This window comes from Spinacia oleracea, unplaced genomic scaffold (assembly GCF_020520425.1).
Source record: "Spinacia oleracea cultivar Varoflay unplaced genomic scaffold, BTI_SOV_V1 SOVchr0_001, whole genome shotgun sequence".
NCBI classification, from domain to species: domain Eukaryota; kingdom Viridiplantae; phylum Streptophyta; class Magnoliopsida; order Caryophyllales; family Amaranthaceae; genus Spinacia; species Spinacia oleracea.
The window spans coordinates 518,123-544,335 of record NW_026614329.1 but is presented as its reverse complement, the minus strand read 5'-3'; the positions used below and the strand labels follow the sequence as shown (position 1 = coordinate 544,335).

Here is a 26,213-nt window from a genome sequence, read left to right as displayed (position 1 = left end):
GTGGGCTGAATTAGCCTTTAGGAGGCAAAAGAGATGGTTCTAAGCACATAATAGGGCCTTAAGGGACCCATGGGGTATAAGGTAAGCGCTCGGACCTCTGACTTTGTCGGTTTCGAAAAACACCCTAGCTCAAAGGTCCAGGTATGACATCGACTCGACAACTCGTGTTTTTTCAGAAAGTAGGCTGAAATAGCCTTTAGGAAGCAAAGCAGATGGTTCTAAGAACATAATAGGGCCTTAGGTGACCCATGGGTTATATGGTAAGCGCTTGGACCTCTAAATTTGACGGTTTCGAAAAACGCCCAGGCTCAAAGGTTCCCGATATGGCATCGACTCGACAACTCGTGTTTTTCAGAAAGTTGGCTGAATTAGCCTTTAGGAGGCAAATGAGATGGTTCTAAGCACCAAATAGGGCCTCAAGGGACCCATGGGGTATGTGGTAAGCGCTCGGACCTCTAACTTTGTCGGTTTTGAAAAACGCCCCATCTCAAAGGTCCAGGTATGGCATCGACTCGACAACTTGGGGTTTTTCAGAAAGTAGGCTGAATTAGCCTTTAGGTGGAAAAGGAGATGGTTTTAAGAATCTAATAGGCCCTTAAGGGACCCATGGGGTATGTGGTAAGCGCTCGGACCTCTAACTTTGTCGGTTTTGAAAAACGCCCCAGCTCAAAGGTCCAGGTATGGCATCGACTCGACAACTCCTGTTTTTTTAAGAAAGTAGGCTCAATTAGCCTTTAGGCCGGAGGCAAAGGAGATGGTTCTAAGCACATAATAGGGCCTTATTTGACCCATGGGTTATGTGGTAATCGCTCGGACCTCTAACTTTGACGGTTTCGAAAAATGCGCAGGCGCAAAGATCCCTGTATGGCATCGACTCGACAACTCGTGTTTTTCAGAAAGTGTGCTGAAATGGCATTTAGGTGGCAAAGGAGATAGTTTTAAGCACCTAATATGGTTTTAAGAGACCCACGGGATATGTGGTAAGCGCTTGGACCTCTAACTTTTGAAGGTTTCAAAAAATGCCGATGCTCAATGGTCCGGGTATGTCATCGACTCGACAACTCGTGTTTTTTCAGAAAGTGGGCCGAATTAGCCTTTAGGAGGCAAAAGAGATGGTTATAAGCACATAATAGGGCCTTACGGGACCCGGCCATGGGGTATAAGGTAAGCGCTCGGACCTCTGACTTTGTCGGTTTCGAAAAACGCCCGAGCTCAAAGGTCCAGGTATGACATCGACTCGACAACTCGTGTTTTTTCAGAAAGTAGGCTGAAATAGCCTTTAGGAAGCAAAGAAGATGGATCTAAGAACATAATAGGGGCTTAGGTGACCCATGGTTTATATGGTAAGCGCTCGGACCTCTAACTTTGTCGGCTTTGAAAAACGCCCCAGCTCAAAGGTTCCTGGTATGGCATCGACTCGACAACATGGGTTTTTTCAGAAAGTGGGCTGAATTAGCCTTTAGGAGGCAAATGAGATGGTTCTAAGCACCTAATAGGGCCTTAAGGGACCCATGGGTTATGTGGTAATCGCTCGGACCTCTAACTTTGTCGGTTTTGAAAAACGCCTCAGCTCAAAGGTCCAAGTATGGCATCGACTCGACAACTCGGGTTTTTTCAGAAAGTAGGCTGAATTAGCCTTTAGGAGGCAAAGGAGATGGTTCTAAGCACATAATAGGGCCTTAAGTGACCCATGGGTTATGTGGTAATCGCTCGAACCTCTAAATTTGACGGTTTCGAAAAATGCGCAGGCTCCAAGGTCCCGATATGGCATCGACTCGACAACTCGTGTTTTTCAGAAAGTGTGCTGAATTGGAATTTAGGTGCCAAAGGAGATATTTTTAAGCACCTAATATGGTCTTAAGGGACCCACGGGATATGTGGTAAGCGCTTAGACCTCTAACTTTGAAGGTTTCAAAAAATGTCGAGGCTCAAAGGTCCAGGTATGTCATCGACTCGACAACTCGTGTTTTTTCAGAAAGTAGGCTGAATTAGCCTTTAGGAGGCAAAGGAGATGGTTCTAAGCACATAATAGGCCCTTAAGTGACCCATGGGTTATGTGGTAATCGCTCGGACCTCTAACTTTGACGGTTTCGAAATACGCGTAGGCTCAAAGGTCCAAGTATGGCATCGACTCGACAACTCGTGTTTTTCAGAAAGTGTGCTGAAATGGCATTTAGGTGCCAAAGGAGATATTTTTAAGCACCAAATATGGTCTTAAGGGAGCCACGGGATATGTGTTAAGCGCTTGGACCTCTAACTTTTGAAGGTTTCAAAAAATGACGAGGCTTAGAGGTCCAAGTATGTCATCGACTCGACAATCGTGTTTTTTCAGAAAGTAGGCTGAATTAGCGTTTAGGAGGCAAAGGAGATGGTTCTAAGCACCTAATAGGGCCTTAAGGGACCCATAGGGTATGTGGTAAGCGCTCGGACCTCTAACTTTGTTGGTTTTGAAAAACGCCTTAGCTCAAAGGTCCAGGTATGGCATCGACTCGACAACTCGTGTTTTTTTAGAAAGTAGGCTGAAATGGCATTTAGGTGGCAAAGGAGATAGTTTTAAGCACCTAATATGGTCTTAAGGGACCCACGGGATATGTGGTAAACGCTTGGACCTCTAACTTTGAAGGTTTCAAAAAATGACGAGGCTCAGAGGACCAGATATGTCATCGACTCGACAACTCGTGTTTTTTCAGAAAGTAGGCTGAATTAGCCTTTAGGAGGCAAAGGATATGGTTCTAAGCACATAATAGTGCCTTAAGTGACCCATGGGTTATGTGGTAATCGCTCGGACATCTAACTTTGACGGTTTCGAAAAATGCGCAGGCGCAAAGGTCCTTGTATGGCATCGACTCGACAACTCATGTTTTTCAGAAAGTGTGCTGAAATGGAATTTAGGTGGCAAAGGAGATAGTTTTAAGCACCTAATATGGTTTTAAGAGACCCACGGGATACGTGGTAAGCGCTTGGACCTCTAACTTTTGATGGTTTCAAAAAATGCCGATGCTCAATGGTCCGGGTATGTCATCGACTCGAGAACTCGTGTTTTTTCAGAAAGTGGGCCGAATTAGACTTTAGGAGGCAAAAGAGATGGTTCTAAGCACATAATAGGGCCTTAAGGGACCCATGGGGTATAAGGTAAGCGCTCGGACCTCTGACTATGTCAGTTTCGAAAAACGCCCTAGCTCAAAGGTCCAGGTATGACATCGACTCGACAACTCGTGTTTTTTCAGAAAGTAGGCTGAAATAGCCTTTAGGAAGCAAAGCAGATGGTTCTAAGAACATAATAGGGCCTTAGGTGACCCATGGTTTATATGGTAAGCGCTCGGACCTCTAAATTTGAAGGTTTTGAAAAACGCCTAGGCTCAAAGGTTCCCGGTATGGCATCGACTCGACAACTCGTGTTTTTTAGAAAGTGGGCTGAATTAGCCTTTAGGGGGCAAATTAGATGGTTTTAAGAACCTAATAGGGCCTTAAGGGACCCATGGGGTATGTGGTAAGCGCTCGGACCTCTAACTTTGTCGGTTTGAAAAACGCCTCAGCTCAATAGTCCAGGTATGTCATCGACTCGACAACTCGTGTTTTTTCAGAAAGTATGCTGAATTAGCCTTTAGGAGGCAAAGGATATGGTTCTAAGCACATAATAGGGCCTTAAGTGACCCATGGGTTATGTGGTAATCACTCGGACCTCTAAATTTGACGGTATTGAAAAATGCGCAGGCTCAAAGGTCCCGATATGGCATCGACTCGACAACTCGTGTTTTTCAGAAAGTGTGCTGAAATGGCGTTTAGGTGCCAAAGGAGATAGTTTTAAGAACCTAATATGGTCTTAAGGGACCCACGGGATATGTGGTAAGCGCTTGGACCTCTAACTTTGAAGGTTTCAAAAAATGCCGAGGCTCAAAGGTCCAAGTATGTCATCGACTCGACAACTCGTGTATTTTCAAAAAGTAGGCTGAACTAGCCTTCAGGAGGCAAAGGAGATGGTTCTAAGCACATAATAGGGCCTTAAGTGACCCATGGGTTATGTGGTAATCGCTCGGACCTCTTAATTTGACGGTTTCGGAAAATGCGCAGGCTCAAAGGTCCCGATATGGCATCGACTCGACAACTCCTGTTTTTCAGAAAGTGTGCTGAAATGGCATTTAGGTGCCAAAGGAGATAGTTTTAAGCACCTAATATGGTCTTAAGGGACCCACGGGATATGTGGTAAGCGCTTGGACCTCTAACTTTGAAGGTTTCAAAAAATGCCGAGGCTCAAAGGTCCAGGTATGTCATCCACTCGACAACTCGTGTTTTTTCAGAAAGTAGGCTGAATTAGCCTTCAGGAGACAAAGGAGATGGTTCTAAGCACATAATAGGGCCTTAAGTGACCCATGGGTTATGTGGTAATCTCTTGCTAGGGCGATCTACTCCTGATTCTTCCACACAGCTAAGTGACAAATCGACATACTTCTCGAACCCCTTTAATTCGGAGCCAAGTCCGATACTTGGGTCCAGAAACTCATCAAGACCATATAAGTCTTGTGTTCTATCAATGGCATTCCTCACTTCTCTCACTATGTATCTTCCTCTGTCAATCGGTGCCTTTCCTGTAACAAGTTCCAGCATTAGCACCCCAAAGCTGTAAACATCACTTTTCTCATTCAATTTTTGACTCATGTAATATTCAGGATCCAAGTATCCCTGCATCAATAAAATCAAATATTAACAACTCATTAGAAACAATGAGCAGCCAACATCAATAATATACTTTTCATGAATATTTCACTGGTGGATAAAATCATAAAAGTAGAAAATGGATCATCCAGATCGGGTATGGTTCGGCTAATTCAGTTTAGATTATGTTTGTGCCGATCAACTCAGATGACTTATGATGGATTTAGAAGAATGTATACACACCATTGTCCCCTTCACTTCGGTGGTGATATGACCCTTTCCAACATCAAGCAGAGGCTTGGATAGACCAAAGTCAGAAACTTTTGCATTTAAGTGTTCATCAAGGAGAAGGTTGTTCGACTTGATGTCCCTGTGTATAATTGGTGGGCTGGCAAGTTCATGCAAGTATGCTAGACCTCTTGCCGCACCAAGCCCTACCTTGATTCTTCTCCTCCAGTCTAACCTTATTCCAGATTTTCCTACATAAAACACAAAAAATCATCATTAGGACAAGGATTTACAGGTTGACACCAAATTTGGGATATTCACTACTTTCACACTTTCAGCGCAGAAACCTCCAGTGCCGTAGGCCCGTAACACATACATATTTTTTCACTTACAAACTCTTTCTACGAATCATTAACATATTGTGTAGCATAAAATACCAGCATTCGCACAAAAATATTTATTAGTCATGCATGTGCAATGAACCGATATTATGGAGAAGGGTAGTTTAGGAAATAGTTTTATAAGTTAGTAGGGGTATCTGGGGAATAAGTTAGGGGGTAGTTAGGGAAGTAGTACTATATATAGAGAGGTTATTGACTGGGAATGAGATGTGAAATTGTGGAGTAATTTGGTTGAGCTTTTAAGAGCTCATTGGGAGAGAAATCAAGCCTCTCGAATGCTTGAATATCGGTTACTTCTTGTAATTTCAGTTTATTAATCAAATCTTCATTAGTCTCTTGTTTTATGGTCTGTTATCTATGCCAACCAAATATTGGTTAATAAAATAATGAAATTTGGAACCTCCATCAAGTAATATCCAATTCATTGTTTCTCATTACTACGAAACATTGAAGTAGAACATTAGCCTTAATGAATTTTTAAGATTTGTAAAGGGGTCCATAAAAACCATGGAAAACCCATCTAAGGCAAGATAGTATCAATTTTTTAACAAATGACTACTCCCTCCGTATTTATTAGGAGTCATACTTACCATTTTCGGCCGTATTTTATTAGGAGTCATACTTCCATTTTTAGTAATTTTTCTACCTCACCTTCTAACTAAATAATATATCTAATTTACCGCAATTTAGAAGGTGGACCATGGTGCAAAGTGAACATGGTGCACCTTAAGAACACTAATATATAATTAAAAGAACATTTGATTACTTGAAAAGAATATGAACATATTTATTATTTATATTTTTAATAAATAGTGAAATATTATATTCTTTTTTATAACAAAAAAGTGAAATATTAGGATAAATTCTTTTTTACCGCCTAAAATTCTAAAACTTGTATTTTACCACCTAAAAAAAATTAAAACTTGTTTTTTACCACCTAAAAAATTGAAAAATATATGATATAGTTATTGAGGTCCACTAATTCAATTTCCCTCCAATTATTTACAACCCTATATGATTTTCTTTGACTCTTTCACCCTCTTCTCTTTACTACCATTGATTTTGTCAATTTTGTAAATTAATGGAAAGAAAAATTAAGTGATTTCATGCAAGAGAACGAAGCAGAGGAAGGGAAGGGATGTCAAATAGATGAAATTGTGAAAAAAGAGAAAATATCAGAGACATTACCGTTATTGTGTCCCCTCACATTAACGATTTCATCTACTTTCCAATTTAAAGGTGGTAAAAAACAAGTTTTATATTTTGTTTAGGTGGTAAAAAACAAGTTTTGGTTTTTGAGGTGGTAAAAAACAAATTTTGGTTTTTTAGGTGGTAAAAAACAAATTTTCGATTTTTTAGGTAGTAAAAAACAAATTGTCCGAAATATTATATCGCATGTTCTTTTGTCGTATTGTCATGTTCTTTTGCTTATCCACATATGTTTTTTGGTGCATCATGATCATTGTGCACCATGATCCATATTCCACGGATTGCTAATTTATTATGACCCACCATCATATTAAAGTATTAAACCATTAATTTAGATTTAATGTTCCCCACTTCTTTTTTACTTGATTAAAATATTTACCCCAACCCCACTTGCTTTATTATTTTATTTCATTCAACTCTTCTTCCTTAATACCCATGCCCGGCCATATGTGATTCATATTTAAATACGGAGGGAGTATCATTCTAAGATAGTATAAATCATTATCCACTTGAAACTCGTAATTCACAGTCGATACTCAGAAAAGCCTGAAGCTTTAAAGGATTAAATGATAACTTTTTGATTGGTTGTGATTCTTGTAAATAATCCAGTGGCTTACTCGTTTGGGATTCAATCCAGCTATTATTGATGGTGCAAGCACGGGGAAGAAAGAGAAAAAGAACAAATTAAGCAAATATATATACCTGAGAGACTCTCTTTCAGGGTGCCGTTTGGTACATACTCATAGATCAATATGAGTTCTCCTTTCTCCAAACAGAAACCAAACAGTCTAACAAGGTTCTTATGATGAACTCTTGATAGAAGCTCCACTTCAGTTTTGAACTCAAGATCACCCTGTGGTGAACCTTGCTCTGCTCTTTTAACAGCAACTAGCTGGCCATTTGTATGTGTCCCTCTGTAAACCTGATGAGGCACAGTTATAAATACAAAAGACAAGTAGTTTGGAATGGTGTTTATATACTATTTGAAGAAGGGAAAAAGTAATAGAATGAAAAAGAAAAAAAAAGTAACCCACAGCTACTAAAATAAGGTAAAGTTTTTATCAGTTAACATGACAGGTTTCCGTATGGAAAAGGTAGTAAGTGAATCACCCCCTTTTTATTCACTAGTTTTTTGCCCTTAAACGCATGGGTTATTTTTCTTTTAAAATACTTTATTTTATCCATTTACTTTGACATGATAATCTGTAACAATTTTGTTCATACCGATATACTTCCTCCAGTTCTTATTAGTTGACACGTTTTGACCTTGGCACTATTCACACTAGTTACTTTGACTTACTTTTGTGATTTATACTTGAGAAAAAACATAGTCATGTAGGATCTTGTTAGATTCGTCTCAATGAATATTTTCCAAATATCAGTTTTTTATAATTTTTTCTTATTCATAATTAAGATATTAATGTTTGAAATCATGAAAAAGAAAATGTGCCTAAAGAAATGTGTCAATTAATACTAAGCGAACGAAGTATGGTATAATAATTAGTTGTTAAATGCAAAACTAATTTGTCAGATGCTTCCTCCTTGTAATCTTATTCATCCAATATACAATTTAAGTTTATTACTCTTCAAATATTTTAAATGCATACAAATGATAATTAACTGATAAATTGGGATGGAGTAGGAAGTACTGGGACTATATTAGTAAGTATTTTGTATGGACTTAATTTAAGTACTTAGGCATGTGAATATATCAAACCATAACATAACTATACTGTACTATACATATAAATAAATGTTAATAGAAACTAACATAGTATTGGATTGGAAGAGGGAAGAAAGAAGAAAGAAGAAAGAAGACAAAGACCATAATGTACCAAGTTCAGTTAGCTGGTGATGGAGGAACATCAGGTCAGAGTTACTGAAGCAGGCTTTTGTTATAAATCAATGGTGCTTTCCAGCTAAGAATTACAGGATAAATGCAGCTTATATGAGCTTAAACATTCCCTTCGACTGAACGGTTACTTTGGACAAGCTAAAAATAAAAGAACGGATCAAGGCTGCAAGAGTTTGTGAGGATGAGAGATGCCTTGTGTCTGTTCACTAAACATAAGTATGTGACTGTAGAAAGATTAAGTATGCACAGTAGTATGTGGTATAAAAAGATTTGCAATTGGATTGAAGTCAGATATCAGGAGATGAAAAGTGTTCATACGGTGTGGAAAGTCTGTGATTGGAAGATATGCAAGATCAAAGTAGAACAGAAAGTTTGTTTAGCTACTTTTTTTGCTGTGATGTATCACCTATGGAAAGCTAGGAAACATGCTTATTGGAAGGCATCTGATATATTGTCTGTTGGATGTAGTGCTTCAGATTATAGTTACTAATTTTCCTAGTGGGATATTCTAGGAGTTGGTCAATAAATAAACATTTGCGGGAGCCTCTTTGAGGCAATAGGGTAATGATATTGATGAATGGGATATTATTTTGAGCATGATCTTGATAATGGGTCACATTCATCCCATGTTTAATTTCCGTTTGCTATTCTTAAGTTATTAGTTTTTGCTTTATCCTACTTAAGAGGCATTGCATCATGTATTTTAAATTGGATAGAATGAAGATCAGAGATCGTTTTCTTCTTCTTTCCCTTCTCTTATCTCTCTTATAATTTCAACATGGTATCAGCGCCAGGTTAGATCCCTTAGAAATATATATATATATATATATATATATATATATATATATATATATATATATATATATATATATATATATATATATATATATATATATATATATATATATATATATATATATATATATATATATATATATATATATATATATATATATATATATATATATATATATATATATATATATATATATATATATATATATATATATATATATATATATATATATATATATATAACTGAGAGAGAATAAGAAGGAAGCCATTGTAGGTCATGTTCTGTGTCTGAGTGCAAAAAATGAATAGGCAAACCACCATGGCAAGAGTAGTTGAATTTTCTTTTGTTAATGACGATTATGTGCATCATGGTGAAGAGAAGTGTTTCACAACGTCGTGCGGAGAGAGGTGCTCCGAAGATATGGTGTGGTGTGGTGATAATGTGCATCAACGAAATTGTTTTGATAATGAGATGTGCATCACAAATTGAAGTGTCGGCAAGATGTTGTGAAATTAGACGAGAAGTACGTCAAATACTTGATAGTATGAAGGAAACTTTGCTTATGGAAGAAGCAATTTCCGTGGACACAAACGTGTTACGTTGGAGCAAACCAAAAAAAATCTCTGCTTCAAATGTGGAAAAAGAGAGCAAGCTCTTTATGGTGTTCGAGAATTGATGTTTCGGTCAAGGTGAAACGTGAAGGTCATGAAATTTGAAGCAATGGATCGCGTTGGATGTAGTGCTTCAAATTACGATTACTAATTTTCCTAGATTTGTTGCAATATTCTAGGAGTTGGTCAATAACTAAACATTGTTAGTGGGATATTACTTTGAACATGATCTTGGTAATGCGTCACATTCATCCCACGTTTAATTTCAGTTTGCTATTCTTAAGTCATTAGTTTTTGCTTAAGCTTATTTAAGAGGAATCGCTTCATGTATTTAAATTGGATAGTATGAAGATCATAGTATTGTTTTCTTCTTCTTTCTCTCTTTCATCTCTCTTAAAGTTTCAACAATGTCTAGTTTATTATAGAATTAAATTGGATGCTTTGCTCTCGTAACTGACAAATGGTCTAGTGATTAAATCAGTTGGTTAAGTAGTCTCGAGATGGATGTGTAATATATTAATACTAGGTTGAGGGAGCCTTCCTAGAAGACTTGCTCACTTTCTCCTGAGTCTAGTTTGTATATTGCTCTTGATTAGTGATTAAAATGAAATTCTTGCTCGCTTAGAGAAACATAGAGAAGACAGAGCAATAAGAACCTTTAATTGAAAATTGACAGATTTAATGAATGAAGGATCAAAGCATTTTTTTTAGATAAGAAATGAAATTTTTAGACTGAATAGTTCAAGTTTTAAAATATGAGTCTAGATACTTCAAGCCAAAATGCATAGAGATGAGATTCTGCATTACTCACGTATTATTATCCAAAAAGTAGTAGTAACCAATTTACACAGTAACAAATATACCTTCCCATAGGTCCCTGACCCAATGACATTGGCTTCTGAGAAATAATTGGTCATCTTTTTTATCTCTTCAAGAGGAAATACCCTTGATCCTGCCAGCGGCAATGTGCTAGTGGTGCTTCCAGGAGACATCCAAGATGCAGCTGATGTAAGACCTACAAGTTATAAAGTATTGTCATACACTTATAAAAGTAATGATGATGTGATGGTTATAACTATGAGGTGCGGAAGGTTCAAAAATCAGAATTGTGCAAAGCCTTTCATCAGGGCGTGTGACTTGGATAAGCTCAATACTAATGACAGACTGCAACATGAATGCGAGACTGAGTGAGATGCTTCTCTATATGTGGTCATGTTATAATTACAGAGAGACTGAGTCTCTTTTGTATCCTTTAATTTCATTTCTTGCTTGCATGTTTGCTACTTTGAGCTAATATTGAGGATTCTAGGTCTTTTTGAGATGAATTTTGTCATAAAAATGAACCTTCTCTATTAAAAACATCATAAAGTGTTACTTCCAACATCCAATATCATTATCATTATCATTATCATTACCCCATTGCCTCAAAGAGGCTCCCGCAAGAAGCGGGGTAAGGGGGGGGGGGGGGTCGGACGTACACAACCTTACCCCTGCAATTGCAATTGCAGAGAGGTTGTTTCCAACATCCAATATATTGATGTCAAATGTACCTTCCAACTTCCAACATATTCATGTAAAAGAAAAACATTTACCGAAAGTTTTGTCTGGATCCACAGTTTTGATAGATCTCTTCTTACGGCAACAAATGATAGTTACAATACATAATGGTACTAGAAGAACTGCAGCGCCTACAACAGCGATTGCAATGATGGCAGTCATGCTTAATATCTTCCTCGATCCAGGTACAGATTGTTCTATGGTGGGAACAAAAAGGTGAATGTTAAGAAGGAACTCCAGTTAGGAACCAATACAAAGAAATGTATTATGCAACTTTTTTTTCCGAACATAGAGTTACCTGCAAAGGTTGTATAGCCATTAGCAGTAAAATAGAACGGTCCAAAATCTGATGGCGGCTTAAAGGTCTGGTTGCTGAGCATAAAGCCTACAGTAGATATCGCGGTCCTATTGAATCTATCGTGGTCAAGAGGGAAAACTTGCAAGGTCATTTCAAGATAATTAGAAGGAGCCCTGTTTATATTACTTAGAGACACCGAATCAACAGGGATTTTATAGGATTTAAAGCTTGTCATAAGTGTATTTTCTAAATCCTTATAGTAAGTTACATTTTCCAAGTCTGAAAATTTTGGGGCTCTAAATACCAAAATCCTAGTGTACGGATAGCCACAGTGACAACTAAGGCTGGAAACTTTATTTGAATCACATACAGGAGCACGGTTTTTTGGTGTTGAATATGAGACATTGGACTGTTGAGGTAGAATGCAATATCTCTGTGTTGTGACGGTGTCTGAACAAACTGGATTTCCAACCAGACTGCAAAATTATTAAAACATGTTAAGGTATTAAAACTTAATAGAGATAGTTTCCAGTTACAAAAATTTAATAGAGATAGTTTCCAGTTACAATACACCGCAGAAAACTACTACACCTTAAGCTCCATTTGGTTGCATGAAACATTTTTCTCCATTAAGAATATTCAAACAAAATTTAACTTGAACTTTTCCTTTTCAAGATTTAGTCAGTTGCATGATATAAAGAAGATAACACAACAGGGGGGGGGGGAGGAGGGGGGTAATGTCTACCCTCCTGATCGGAATATATATTCCCACATTAAAAGAAAATGGGAATATGCTTTCCTCTAACTTTGTTGTTTTGTAAAATAAAAGAACAAAAGAGGAGGAAAATTTACAGCAAACAAAATAGCCCTCATCTCAGATGAATTCAATTTACAAACTTTAAAATAAAAATTAGAATATGAGGTGAAAAAGAGAATTTTAGAGCATACATTAGTTGGACATCACTGTTTTTGGGTCTTTGAGTGTAAGATGAAATATTGTTGTTTTGCAGATCAACAACCCGAAGTTGTGAGCTGCGGCTATCACCAATATCCAATATGCCACTCAGCCTGTTCTTCTTCAATACCCTTCAGTTACATGGAAAGATAGTAAGGAGTCAAATATAGATACCTTTTCACTCACACCGTGCACAGTAATTTTATTTTAGTTAATAAAATCATATACCAATTGCAACATCTATACAAGAAACACAGCATATTCAATAGTAGTAGTCCCACCGGACTGATAAGATCAAATACCAACTGATACTCACACTTTTTGTAACTGAGGGAGGCTGAATAATGTATCTGGAACATCACCTTGAATTTGAGTCGCTTCCATTATTCTGCAATGAAAACGCATAGATATCAACAAAGAGCAAGAATTATGTACATGGTCAAATAAATAGCAAGGTATACGTAACTTTCTTTATCCCTGATTTTACTTGGACAGTTGCACAACTAACAGAAGAAATATCCTTAGATTAAAATAAAGTTGCATTAGGATGGATCCGGTCATAAGCTAGGGATAAAAAAAATAAAAGAAAGAAAGAACATAAATCAGTGAAATATTCTATGTCAACGGTGATAATATAATGCCTTCAAGAAAAGAAAAAAAAAAGTTCCATGGAGATAGAAAGCAATACAGAGTAGTCAAAGATGACAAGGTGGTGAACCATGATGGAACATCTGAGGTTTCAAAACTATTGTTGCTCATGTCCCTACACACAGAAAAATATAGATCGTCAGGTTTTAGAAACTTTTGTAGCTCTTGAATACATTATGGTTCTTAACTTACAAGTAATTGAGACCGCTCATTTCAGTAAGGTCAGGCATAGGGCCAGTCAGTTGGTTGTTAGACAAAAGCCTGGAAATAAATAGAAAAATTAAAAAAGTAATTGCGCTGATACTTTAGGTTGCACAAAGTCCAAAATCAAGTTGGCACACTTTCTTGTTTACTTACAAATTAGTTACACGAGTAAGATTGGTGATGTTGGAAGGGACAAACCCACTGAACGAATTCCAATCCAGTCGTCTGATAAGCATCAAAGTCAAATAATAAAAAGTCACTATTACACATAACTACATTCCGATTATTCTGCTTATCAATGATATTTTCAGGAAGGATGTGATGGAGGATACTTACATAACCTCCATTTTATTCACTAGACCTATTGTCGATGGGATGCTTCCTGTAAGTTTATTGTTATCCAGAAGCCTGTGATGCTCCGAACACATGTTTTGCAGGTGAATACATTGGGTTATATACCTTTAGTTGAACTATAATCCAAATTACTGAAAACGGATTATATTCAAAACCTAATTTACTGCTTAGAGACAAATGAATATAATAAAATGCTGCTGGACTACAGGAGTAATATAATGTAAAGAACTAAAAAACAGATTTTTTTCCTGAGGCTTTAAAAAAGAAAGAAGAAAACCGAATCATAAACCTTAAGTAGAACCTAAATCTATAGTATTTACTTAACAGGACCAATTTAAAATCCTTTATCAGGTGAGCTTTGCTCAAGAGTAATTATGAACTGTTGTCAGTGAGACGTCCATAATGCAACTTATATGTTAGTTTGCAGGGTACTTACATATGAATAAGAGTCATATTTGCATGGAGTAGCTGAGGCGGAATCGCACCAGAAAGTTGATTTCTTCCAAAGTGACTGACAATCAAATAGTTCCTAGACAATGAGAAACTGAAAATTAAATGATTGAAAGAGGGAAAAATGCAATAATTGATTCACTGGGAAAGAAAAAAGTGACTGATTTTAGAAATTTATTTAAACTGAATTATAAACATTATCGGACATACAAGTGCTTGCAATTGTGCAACATATCCAAACCAGGTCTAGTCCCATTTGATACAGGCAATGATCCAGTAAGCTTGTTTTCAGCTAGATCTAGCCAATAGAGCTTAGAAAGATTGCCAATTGAACTCGGGATAGGCCCACTGAAACTATTAGAATTCAGTGATCTGCAGAACACCAATTCAGACTTCAGATATCATAATATGAAAAAGAAACAAGGGGGGGGGGGAGGGGGGCAGAGGGAAATTTTGTAACACAAAAGCCCTTAGATGATCTCAAAATCAAATATGAAATAGTCTAAACAAACAATGCAAGAGCCAATATTTCTTACAAGAATATCAGATTTGACAGAGATCCTATGCTGTCTGGAATTTTGCCAATGAAATTGCAGCCAACCAGGATCCTACAGTGCAACAGGAAATACTTATTGTAAAGAGATTTAGTTTTCAAGTAACATATAGATTTGTAAATTGACACTTCTTACAGGTTTGTGAGCTTTGATAATCTCCCAATTGCTTCAGGAAGAGAGCCAGTCAGTTCCTTGTTAGAGGACAGGTCCCTACATATAAAGAAATAAAAAAACGTATGGTGTAAATAGGAGGTCATAAATCAAATAAAGGTAAAAGAGAAGACTTATAATTTTCAAAAACAATGGAAAATCTGTAGAAGAACACAAGTTGATAAAATACCAAATGTCAGGTGATCAAATGACTGTGAAAGCTGTGCTAAATGAAAATACAGTAATGACAACAGGTCACATACAAAGAACGTAAAGGAGCTAAGCAGTATAGCATGTATACGTGATAATTCACCAAAGATATAGAAGTCAAAAAAAGGGTAAGATGTCGACGGTTTTTGGTTGTTATTCAATAAATTAGAAAAAGAAGAGTGAAAGAGCATGTTAAAAAACATACAGAGTTTGTAGTTCAGATAACTGCTGGATATCACCTGACAGTTTTCCCTTCAGTCCAATGCTTGATAAAGTTCTGAGACAACTTTCAGAATCAAATCAGGAAATGATTTAAGATGTGTATGGCTGTAATGTAGATGTAATGGCAGATATGACTTACATAGAAATCACACGGGTATTATTGCAGACGATTCCTTCCCAGTGATCTCCACAAGGATCACGAAAACCATTCCATGATGGTGGCACATTCTCCCAGAGTTCTTTCAGGGACGATAGTCCAACAACTGCATAATACAGAGCCCATTCTCAGCTTCAAGCTACGAATCTTAAATTGCACGAAGTTCATATCACCATTATTGATTCACGAGCCAGTACACCATTGAAGATGTTAAGAGTCTCAAGACTTGGGAGATAGCATGCACACACACGATAGAGAGAGGATGATAAAGAGAGGATTTAGGGTGCATTCTCTTCACCTTACAAACAATAAGTTTCAGGTCTAACTACTTCAGATAAGTTGCAATTAGGTCCTATAAGGTCAATAAATTTCAATTTCAATCAGATCCTATAAGTTTACACTCTTAACTTTACACTCTAATAATCAAGTCTAATAATTCCAATCAAGTCATATCATGTCAATCAGGTTTAATCACTTCCAATAAATTCAGACTAGTATTCTATGCACGCAATGCGTGCAGATATTTTTAAAAATCTGATTTGATATATTCGCGAGTATGTTCTAACATTTTATAAATTCTTTGTATTATCGATATCTTATGTGGACACCTAAGTGCTAAGTTATTAAACTAAAGTTTGATTATAATGAACTAAAATAATACTTCAATGACTTTCTTCTCTAATTTGTTAATTAAAACATAGGCGTATATACACGCTACACATTCTTAAAAGTAAGTACATTTTCTAAAACGTGTAGGAAAATTTATTTAAAACTAAAGAAAACAAATATACGTATTTATATGTAATAAAATCTATTTGGGAATTAATGTAATAACAAATTAACTAAAATAAACGTAAAAGATTGTGTTTTTACTTGTTCATTTTTTTTTGCGTTTTTGCCGAAAAAGTGCTTGTATAACCATATAAAATTAGGGTATGATTAAGAGTAGACTAAGTTTAACTTTTTAATAAAAAAATGTAAGATTGAAGGGTTAAATTCCAATTTTTTTAACTTATTTAATAATTGCTTTCATGTTTGCTATAGGAGTTAAATTAAATTATTGTTGACTTTTAGTTGTCACGTGCATTAAAATTTCATTTTTTACAATATGACATTAATTATCAGTTTTTAGAATTATTATAATTAAATGAAATTAAAACTTATTAAGGATATTTCATAGGGGGACACCAAAAGGCAATTTACTAAAATTACCTCATGAATTCCCTTATAAAATAGAGATATATATTTTATATGCACGCGATGCATGTGAAATTATTAAAAACTTAAAATTGTATTTTTACTTAATATTGATGTATGAGCGTAATCAAAGATCTTGTACATACTACGTGCAACTATACTCTTATAGTCTTTTCTACATAATCATATCTTACCATCTTATGGAAAATATTCTAGAAAGTCAAAGATCTCCAAATATTAGACCATTAAATTTTACACATATGGGGATTAGCCCATAATGCTGGCACCAAAAACTTTCTTGATTTGTTATTGATTTTCAGTTTTTAAAATCAATAAATAATCAGATTTTTAAATCAATAAATAATTAGCTTTTTAATTGAATTTAATTGTGAAAATTTAGAGGGTAATTTAGTCTTATCATAGGGGGACACCAAAAGTGGTGTTACCAAAATACCCCTCCCCTCTTCACTTATATAATAGAGATAAGTCCAGTCCATATAAGTTCAGGTTTCATCCGGTGAAGAGAACGCCCCCTTAATGACAAGCAACAAAAGATGCAAGCTTTTTATAAGGCCCGTCAATGGGTCTAATACCAGGTCTCTTTGATTACTTCTCATTATGATGCTACACAAATAATCTGTAGTCAACAACTCTTTCCCATTTTAACATCTCCGCAAACACATCCTACCTCACATATAAAGTTGAAAATCCATTGTTCATCAACTATCAGTACAATTAAAGACCCTTTTCTGCAGGAAGCCTTGGGATAAAAAAGAAGAAATCAACCAATTGGTTCCGGTGCAAAATTCCAAAATTAGGCCAAGGCGTAGTCCTTCAAGCTCCACAAAAAAATGAACAAAAAATAAAACACAAAACAAAAGATACAACTAAATACTAATGGTAAAAAGTAAGTAGTAAGATAAATACTCTTTCCTATGTTATTAAAAAAGTTGATTGAAATTTTCAATAAATAATAAGTACTAAAGTAGAATACAAGTAATTCTTGTGTCCCTACTAACTCGACTCACTCTAACCAAAATAGAGCTTTAGTCTAATAAATTGACTTTTTATTTAAAATGTGATAGTTGGTAGTGGTGTATTTTTTTTATTATAGTTAGTGGGTAGTGGGTATAAAACGAATAGGGAGGAATAATATGAAAATAGTGGGTATATGCCATTTAAGGAAGAACAGAAAAGTGTGCCAAATAGATAGAGACAACTCTATACGGAAAGTGAGACGAGTAAATAGGGACGGAGGAAGTGTAATCCATGGATAACAAACTACAAACTATATAAAATCAAGGCTCAACCAACTACAAGAGCACCATGTTTAGATCCAATATCACCATCCAACTTTACATTCTTAACGAAGATTCTCAAAGATATTAAGCTCAGAGAGATATCTTAATGCTTTCGTAAATTTTATTTAAGGCTACCTCCATCAACTATGAACATCTGCTACCCTTCATGGCCACAAGGTCACACACTTATGTTTCTAAAACACTATCGAGCTAAAGATAATCTTTCAAATTTAACAGGCACTAATCACTCTAACATCTTGGTTTCTTCATCTTCATCTGAGCAAGTAGAATCTTAGATAAACCACAAACATGAAACAAATACTCTGTAGATTACAAGTCAAAATAGATCCTATTCGTCACGACCAATCCATCATAACACATCAATAAAGCAAAATGAATTGTACACGGTAAATGTTCACAGAATGCTGTAACCTCCAATGTCATAAGAAGCGCTACAAAAGTAATTCAAACATAGGGAGCATATAAACATTTATTCCATGTGCAAGAAAGGTAAACATAATAACGGAAAAGAACAATCATAATTAATGAGAAGATTGAAAGAGGAAACACAAATGCAGATAAGTTCTCATACAAGTAAGAAAATGAAGACATTGATCTCAACCTAACCATAGATGAAGAAATGATCAAACTAACCGTCATTAGAGTGTGTTTCCGAGGTTATAGTAGTAATTTGCAGACATATCAAAAGTAGGCAAATTGCTATGTTAAGACTCATTGATATGATCCAACTTGATCAATTCAGGCGACAAAACAGAACTGTATAGCAATATGACTTGTACAGAAAATTTTGATTGATTTCCAGTAATTCAATGACAAGCAAACTAAAGAAACGAAATTGGTCAACCCCTATTAGTTTATTCAACTAAATGTTTCATTATTATTTATAGTAATACATGAAGTTAAAGAACATAACAAGAAAACTCTACTATATACTCAGTCAAATGATGTCCAATTGTACATGGCTAAACAAGATATCTAACAGCAAAGCCACTAATAGTTAGCATCCAAAAGGATTAACATGATTGCCAATTTGCCACAATCATTGTCAACGATCAATCAAATTAATAGTATACAAAAGAGTAAATCTCTCAACTATATACTCAGTCAAATGATATCCATCATTAAACAATAAACCGAACAGAGAATTGGCTCATACTCATAGTATGATAGTAATTATTTACAGCGGGATAATTAACCATTATTGTCAATTTGTCATTGTCAGCGATGGATCAATCAAATTGACATTACAAAAGAGTAAAACCCTCGCTAAATTGGTAAAGTAACAGTTTGAATAAATATAAAAAGGGACCAAATTGAAGCTAAACAATCTAACAAACCAAACAAAAATTGGCGACGTGCATGATGAATCAAATAAATTAATTAAATTTAAGCAACAATTATAGATTTATAGATACTGGGTAATCAATAATTCCAGGAATAATATTATGAATATAAGAAGAATTGGTCAAATTTATGAAATTATGAAGGAAAATTATAAAATGAAAATTACATACGCCAATTTCATCGGTTTGATGCTTTCGAACTCCTTTTGGTCTTCATTGGTGGTGTTTTAATTGTTTTACTTTGTTCCATGAAGATGAAAAAGAAGTTGTAAGAATTTGGGATTCGATATTCATTATAGTTGAAACAGGGAGTAGAACTGGCAACACTTGAAAGATCATCGATGTTCATAGTGTTAAGGGGCAGCTTAGTTGGAGAAGGGCCGGGAAAGTGAAAGAGAATAAGAATCTAACTAAAATGGAGCATGTTCTTTTCACCTGGTCATTGTTATTTTTATTTTTATTTTTTATTTTTTGAAAAGAAAAGGTACACAGAAGTTAGGACAGTTTTCTCTCAATATTGTACCCTAACTTATCTAAGAAAAGAAAATAATAAAATATATTGTCTGCGAAAGGATAAATATCTAGTTGACTATTAATGTGATGACCACTGGATGCTAAGTAATCAGCAGTTTGGTTAGCTTCTCGGTATACACACGAATTATGGCTATCGAAATTAAATAGCTAATGTTTTATATCATCCATAAGAAGCTGTATTTTTCAGGGGCAACGATCAGCACGCTGGGCGCGCGGGACGGATGGGCGAGGGCCCGAGGCGCTGGGCGCTGTGCGCGAGAGAGAGACGAGAGGGCGAGAGGGGGTGCTGGGCGCTGGCGCACGAGAGAGCGAGGGAGCAGGGGCACTGTGCACGAAGGAGGGACAAGAGAGGGAGCAAGGGCGCGCGCTGGGGCGTGAGGCCGAGCAGCACGAGGGCTCAAGGGCGATGGCACAGCAGCACGAAGGCACGAGCACGAGGCCGTGCAGCGTGCGGACGAGCCGAGCAAAGAGGAAAGAGGAGTGAGGTGCAAGAAATCAAAGAGAGGTTTTATGAGATTTTAGGGGTTCAATTAATGATGAGGAGTCCTATTTATAGGCTCCTTATTTTTAATTGGGCTAGGCTTAGGAAAATAGATTTGGGCTTAGCAATTAAATGATTGGGCTAGCCAAGAGCTTGGAATTAAATTCTTTTGATTGGGCTCGTTTAATAAAACGAATTGGACTTTTCATTTAAAACCCGAAGCCTTTAAAAATCATTTGCAACCCATTTAATTTCCCGACTCAAGAATTAAATTCGTTTCGTAATTAATTAAAATAATAAATATTCTAATTAATTAAAATACATTTAAATATTATTTAAATGCTAATTAATCGTAAAATGCTTTATAACTATAATAAAATATACTTATAAATATTATAAAATATGAGGTATTACATTTATCCTCTATGGTGAGCAGTTAAGGTTGACTGGAGCAGATTGATCGTGAAGGATGCAATTACAAGTTGAAGGAGTTCAAATATTATCGTTTAGTCTTGTATGACAGTTTAATACTTTTCAGTTTAAATAGACCACCTATTAATCGAGTTGTAATAGTTTGAGTTTTGTAAGCCTTAGCACTTGCCAGTGTGGTCAAGTGTGGCGGTGATACCTCCAATTTAAGTGTAAGCTTCCGCAAATTTATTATAAAGTCTTTTATATTCTTATTTATTTCTAGTTAGTAAATCGGGGGTGTTACACCTCTAATGGCTTTGCATATATCTTGGCCAATAATTGGGCAGTAATGTTGGAAAAATATTGGTCCATATCCATCCGAACCAGGGGCTTTATAAGGTGACATGTTAAAAAAGGCATACTTTATTTCGTCATCTAAAAAAGGTTGTGTCAAATTATTATTATCTTCTTCAGAAATACAAGGCTGAATCTAAGGGATATTGATGTTTCTTGAATTAGCATGAGCTGATTTGAATCTAGTCGAGAATTCTTGAAAGAATAGATCAGCAATATTCAGATCAGATCAGACTTTATTAAATTAGATCAGACCAGATCAGTAATATTCTGATTAGATATGAACAGACCAGACCAGACCAGACCTTTTTAATTATTTATTATTACTTAGTATTATTATTATGATAATTATAATAATAATAATAATAATTATTATTATTATTATTATTATTATTATTATTGTTATTATTATTATTATTACTATTATTATTATTATTATTATTATAACAATAACAATAATACTCACTCTGTTCCTAAATAAGTGTAAGATATAATGATTGGGAATGTTTTTTTGGGAAAGGATAAAGTAGATAATTGAATAATAAGAGAAAGTAAAAAAAAGTAAAGAAATGAAAAAGAGGGAAATCAGAAAAAGATAGCCCACTAATTTGTCATCAATCCAATTAACAAAATTCTGCCAATAGTATTGCAGCAACAAAAGTGAACAACCAATAAGAATCCAATATATAAAAAAAAAATCACAAGTACACATTGGGGACAATTCCCTTTTAGAGGGAAATTTTGGCACCAAGAGGAGTTTTCCCTCCTTTTTTTCTTAATTACATGGGGAGAGAGAAATTTTATCAAAGTTCATAAGCAAAAAAACAAAAGAAAAACAGAGAAAACGAAAAAAAATAGGGGCAACATCCTTGTTTTGGCTTCTTTTGCTCAGACCATATGGAGATAAATGATGGAGATCAGTGGCAAGAAGCTGCTTGGAACATCAATGACCATTGGGTGCCAGAATCAAATGAAGATATATGGGGACAACATAAATGAACAGGGGCATTACTTTGATTTGAATGAGGCTGTAGAAGATACAGGGGACATGGAACATTTAGTGTCCATTTTACCTCAATGAACCAGCATCCAATCAGCATCTTAAGAATTTTCAACAACAAAGCTACGGGCCACGAGGTCATTAACGCAAAAGGAGGCCAAGGCTCAACTGCGCACACGGTTGTAAATACTCACGTGGTTGTTGAACAATCATCAAAAAGGGGGACAAATTACTCTTGACTGAACCCGTAGGGTCACACAAATAGTACGTGAACGGATCAAGTATTTAAGTGAATTAAATACTCTATTTATGAATATTCGGAATCGACGGATCTCGGTTCCAGTGGGAGCTGAAATCGTCAAAAGGAAAAATATGAATACTCCGGAAATGATGATATTGCCGGAAACGGAAATATAAATATTATCCAAGTCGTAAATGTTGCCAAAAACGAAAACATGGTACATATCGGAAAATATTATCAGAAATAGAAATATTGCCGGAATCGGAAATATTGCTGGAAACGGAAATATTACCGGAATCGGAAATATTGTCGGAATCGGAAATAAATTCTAAAATCGGAAATATTAATATTGTACGAGTCGGAAGTGAATTCCGAAATCGGAAAACGAAACGAAAGCGCGACGTACGGAACAATCGTCGGACAAGCTTGCTAGACGCAAGGCCCAACACAAAGCCAGGCCCGCGCCTAGCGAAGCCCGCGCGCACAGCCAGCAGCGAGCAGCCCAGCGCGCAAGCAGCGAGCTAGGCAGGCCCAGCCGCAAGCGCGCAAGGCCAGGCCCAGCAGCAACGCTTACGGATGGGCCGCGTGCTGCCAGCGCCAGCCTTGGGCCGAGCCGCGCACCATGCCCTTCGTGGGCTGCGTGTGTGTGTGTGCAATGCTACGCACGACCAATCCTTGGTCTCTTAGGATTGCTTAATTAATCGTTTTCCTAATTCTACAAGAATTAAATGTTTTCGTGTTTTATTAAACATTAAATTCTTAAGGATTAATTTAACTAGAATCCTAATTGATTTGGTTAGTTGAATCCTAGTAGAAATCTAAGTCCGTTATTTCCACCCTATAAATACGTGGTTCATAATCACAATTTATACATCACAATCAATAAGTATTCATATAGTTTAAGTTCAAGTTTGAATTTAATAAATTGCCTAAACTTATAATTAAGCTTTCGAATAAAACATAAAACCTTAGATAATATTCTAGTAAATTGAATCTAAGGCGGATCCGAACGTGCTGTGGACTATCTACGGAGGGGCGACATTTGGAGTCCTAAACTTGTTCTTGTTCGGTTCGGGAGCAGCTAGGGAAGGCACACATCACATGTATGTATCCTAAATTATGCTAATTGACTATGTGGCAATTAATTCGGATTCCTGGCTTTATGGTTTTTTCGCATGAAATATATGATTTATATTTGTCATAACCTAACACTAGATAGCTAGAGTCACAAGACACTATCACACAGACAGATAGAAGACCCTGAAATCTAGGAAGCCCCTTGAACAGCAAAAGACAATTGTCTAGTGCATCTAAGGCCCTGTTTAGTTCACCTTATTTCTCCTTCTAATCTGATCTGATCTGAACTTATTTTTTTTGATCTGATCTGATCTGGTCTTATCTGGTCTGATCTGATCTGGTCTTATCTGGTCTGATCTGATCTGATCTGATTCTTTAGAATTAAGTTTAAACAAAAATCTACATTCATTAATATTAAATGACTTACGTGTAAAATAAATGTTACGCAAATTTATAATATTGTTATTATTTATTTGACTTTGCTCATGGTTTAACTATTCCTTATATTAGATAGACATGTACATGATCTAGATAGATCGGTTATGATCTACACATATAAGTTCTGATCTGGATACGATTCTGATCTGGACATGATATGTACAGATCAATTCTGATCTGGACATGATATGTACAGATCAATTCTGATCTGGACATGATCTGTACAGATCAGTTCTGATCTAGACACGATTTGTACAAATTAGTTCTTATTTGGTCATGATTTGTACAAATCAGTTTTGATCTGGTCATGATCTGTACAGATCAGTTCTGATCTGGTCATGATTTGTACAGACCAGTTCTGACCTAGTCATTATCTGTACAAATCAATTCTGATATGGACATGATCTTTGTTGATCAATTCTGACACTAGAGGAAAAATCCTTATAGGATGTCCATCAAAGGTTGCCCTTATACAACAAGAGCAACTTATGATGGTTAAAAAAAATATTAAATGAATAATATTTTACCTCCAATTTAGAATAAGCGCAACTTAACCTAACATTCACTTCATTTCCATCTTGCAGCAGTCACGTAGACCGTATGTACCTCCATACTTTCTTCTCCTTCTTCTTCTTCTCTCCATATCACCGCCCACCATCACCAGCGTCCGACCGTTCTTTTTCACCGGCCTCCAACCGGCGCATTCACTGTTCTTCTTCGCGGCCTCCTAATTCCGGCAGTTGTTCACAGCCCCTCACTCTTAGCAGTCACGAATCTCAATTCTCTTCACTCACCGGTGTCCTCCTCTGCGTCTTTCTTCACCGGCGTCCGGCATGCCCTCCTCTGCTCTTTCTTTTTCGGCGACTCACCACGCAATTCTCTTCACTCACCACGCAATTCTCTCCATTTTCGGTGGTTGATGTTCCTAGGTATGGTGTAATTGCATAATTGAGTTAAATTACTCCCTTATTTTATCTGTTTTTGCTTGGTTTGTGCGAAAATGGTTTATCTATTTTGTTCTTGCGCTTGAGGAGGTTGAGTTGGTGGAGGTGATTTGGTGGTGGTGGTAGGGGGTTGGATGATGCAGGGGGACGAGGGAGGCAGAGGCATAACACTCGGTTCAGTGGTGGGGGAGGTGGTGTCTTGAGGTGGTTTAGTGGTGGTGGGAGGTGGTGGGAGGGAGGTAGAGGCATGGTGGAGCAGAGGCATCGTGGAGCTATAAGGCATAGACATCAATAATGTTAATGATATAATAACAAATAATAACAATAATTAATAATAAATAATAATAACATTAATGATAATAACATTAATAATAATAATAATAATAATGATGATGATAATAATAATAATAATAATAATAATAATAATAATAATAATAATAATAATAATAATAACAACAATAACAACAATAATAATAACAATAATAATAATAATAATAATAATAATAAGTAAATAAATAAATAAATAATTATAAATACAAATAGAAGTACAAATACAATTATAAATAAATAATGAAAACTAAAAACTAAACTAATTAAACTTTAAAATTTTATAAAAACGAAGAAAACAAATGAGTTATGAAAATAAGGCCTAAAATGTTTTTATTATCAAGAACACAATTCCTTATTTTTAATTTGTTGATCTCATCTGTATCGGCCTAAAATCTTTTTATTATCAAGAACACAATTCAATTTTTTGTAATCTAATAGCTTTTTGCTCCTATGTGCAGGCTAGACGCTTCCCCACCCTTTTCAGTAGAAAATTCAATTGTCGATTGTATTTTAGGTGATTTTTCCTCCCTTTACACTTTATTTTCGAGCATTTATGTATATATGTTTACTGTTTACATTATTGTCCAGAAGTAAATGCATCATCATCATATGCCTAGATACCCGTTCAAGACTTACTCGTTAGGAGTAAGTCTTGAATAGTCCCCGGTTTGGGACTGTTCTTGGACGTCTAATCTCACTTAGGAAGTGAATGTATGTCTTATTTTTGATTCTAAGGATTATACTGGCTCGTCGTTTCCCTATTTTGTTCTCCGGGTACATATGTAGGTAATAACTTACCTACATCGTGTACTTGGTGAACAGTAGGGAAATGCTGCCGGATTTTCCTTAGAATTGAATAGTTGACATGCATTCACTAGTGGGGTTAGACGTTCAAGGATGGGTTAGGTTGGAGTGATAAGGACCTTTGGAAGCACGCATTCATTCGATAAATCAACTTCTGTATGCATATGCTAAACTGGTAGAGTTTTTGTTTTTCTATGCCAATTAAACGGGGGGTTTTGGTTTGTT

The 26,213-nt window shown here is 36.0% G+C and overlaps 1 protein-coding gene across 1 annotated transcript; it reads right to left on the bottom strand.

The window, feature by feature from the left end:
- Positions 1-4,368: 4,368 nt before the first annotated feature.
- LOC130464793 (leucine-rich repeat receptor protein kinase HPCA1-like) lies at positions 4,369-24,568 on the bottom strand (the record flags this gene model as incomplete). Its single annotated transcript, XM_056834017.1, has 19 exons — positions 24,517-24,568; positions 15,495-15,618; positions 15,339-15,410; positions 14,909-14,983; positions 14,756-14,827; positions 14,430-14,591; positions 14,206-14,280; positions 13,752-13,823; positions 13,569-13,640; positions 13,404-13,472; positions 13,252-13,326; positions 12,880-12,951; positions 12,557-12,694; positions 11,609-12,084; positions 11,346-11,507; positions 10,617-10,756; positions 7,194-7,413; positions 4,897-5,132; positions 4,369-4,680 (listed from the first exon to the last, which is right to left on the bottom strand). Coding segments are annotated over exons 1-19 (2,676 nt in total), but the record flags the coding sequence as incomplete, so codon positions are not given.
- Positions 24,569-26,213: the final 1,645 nt, after the last annotated feature.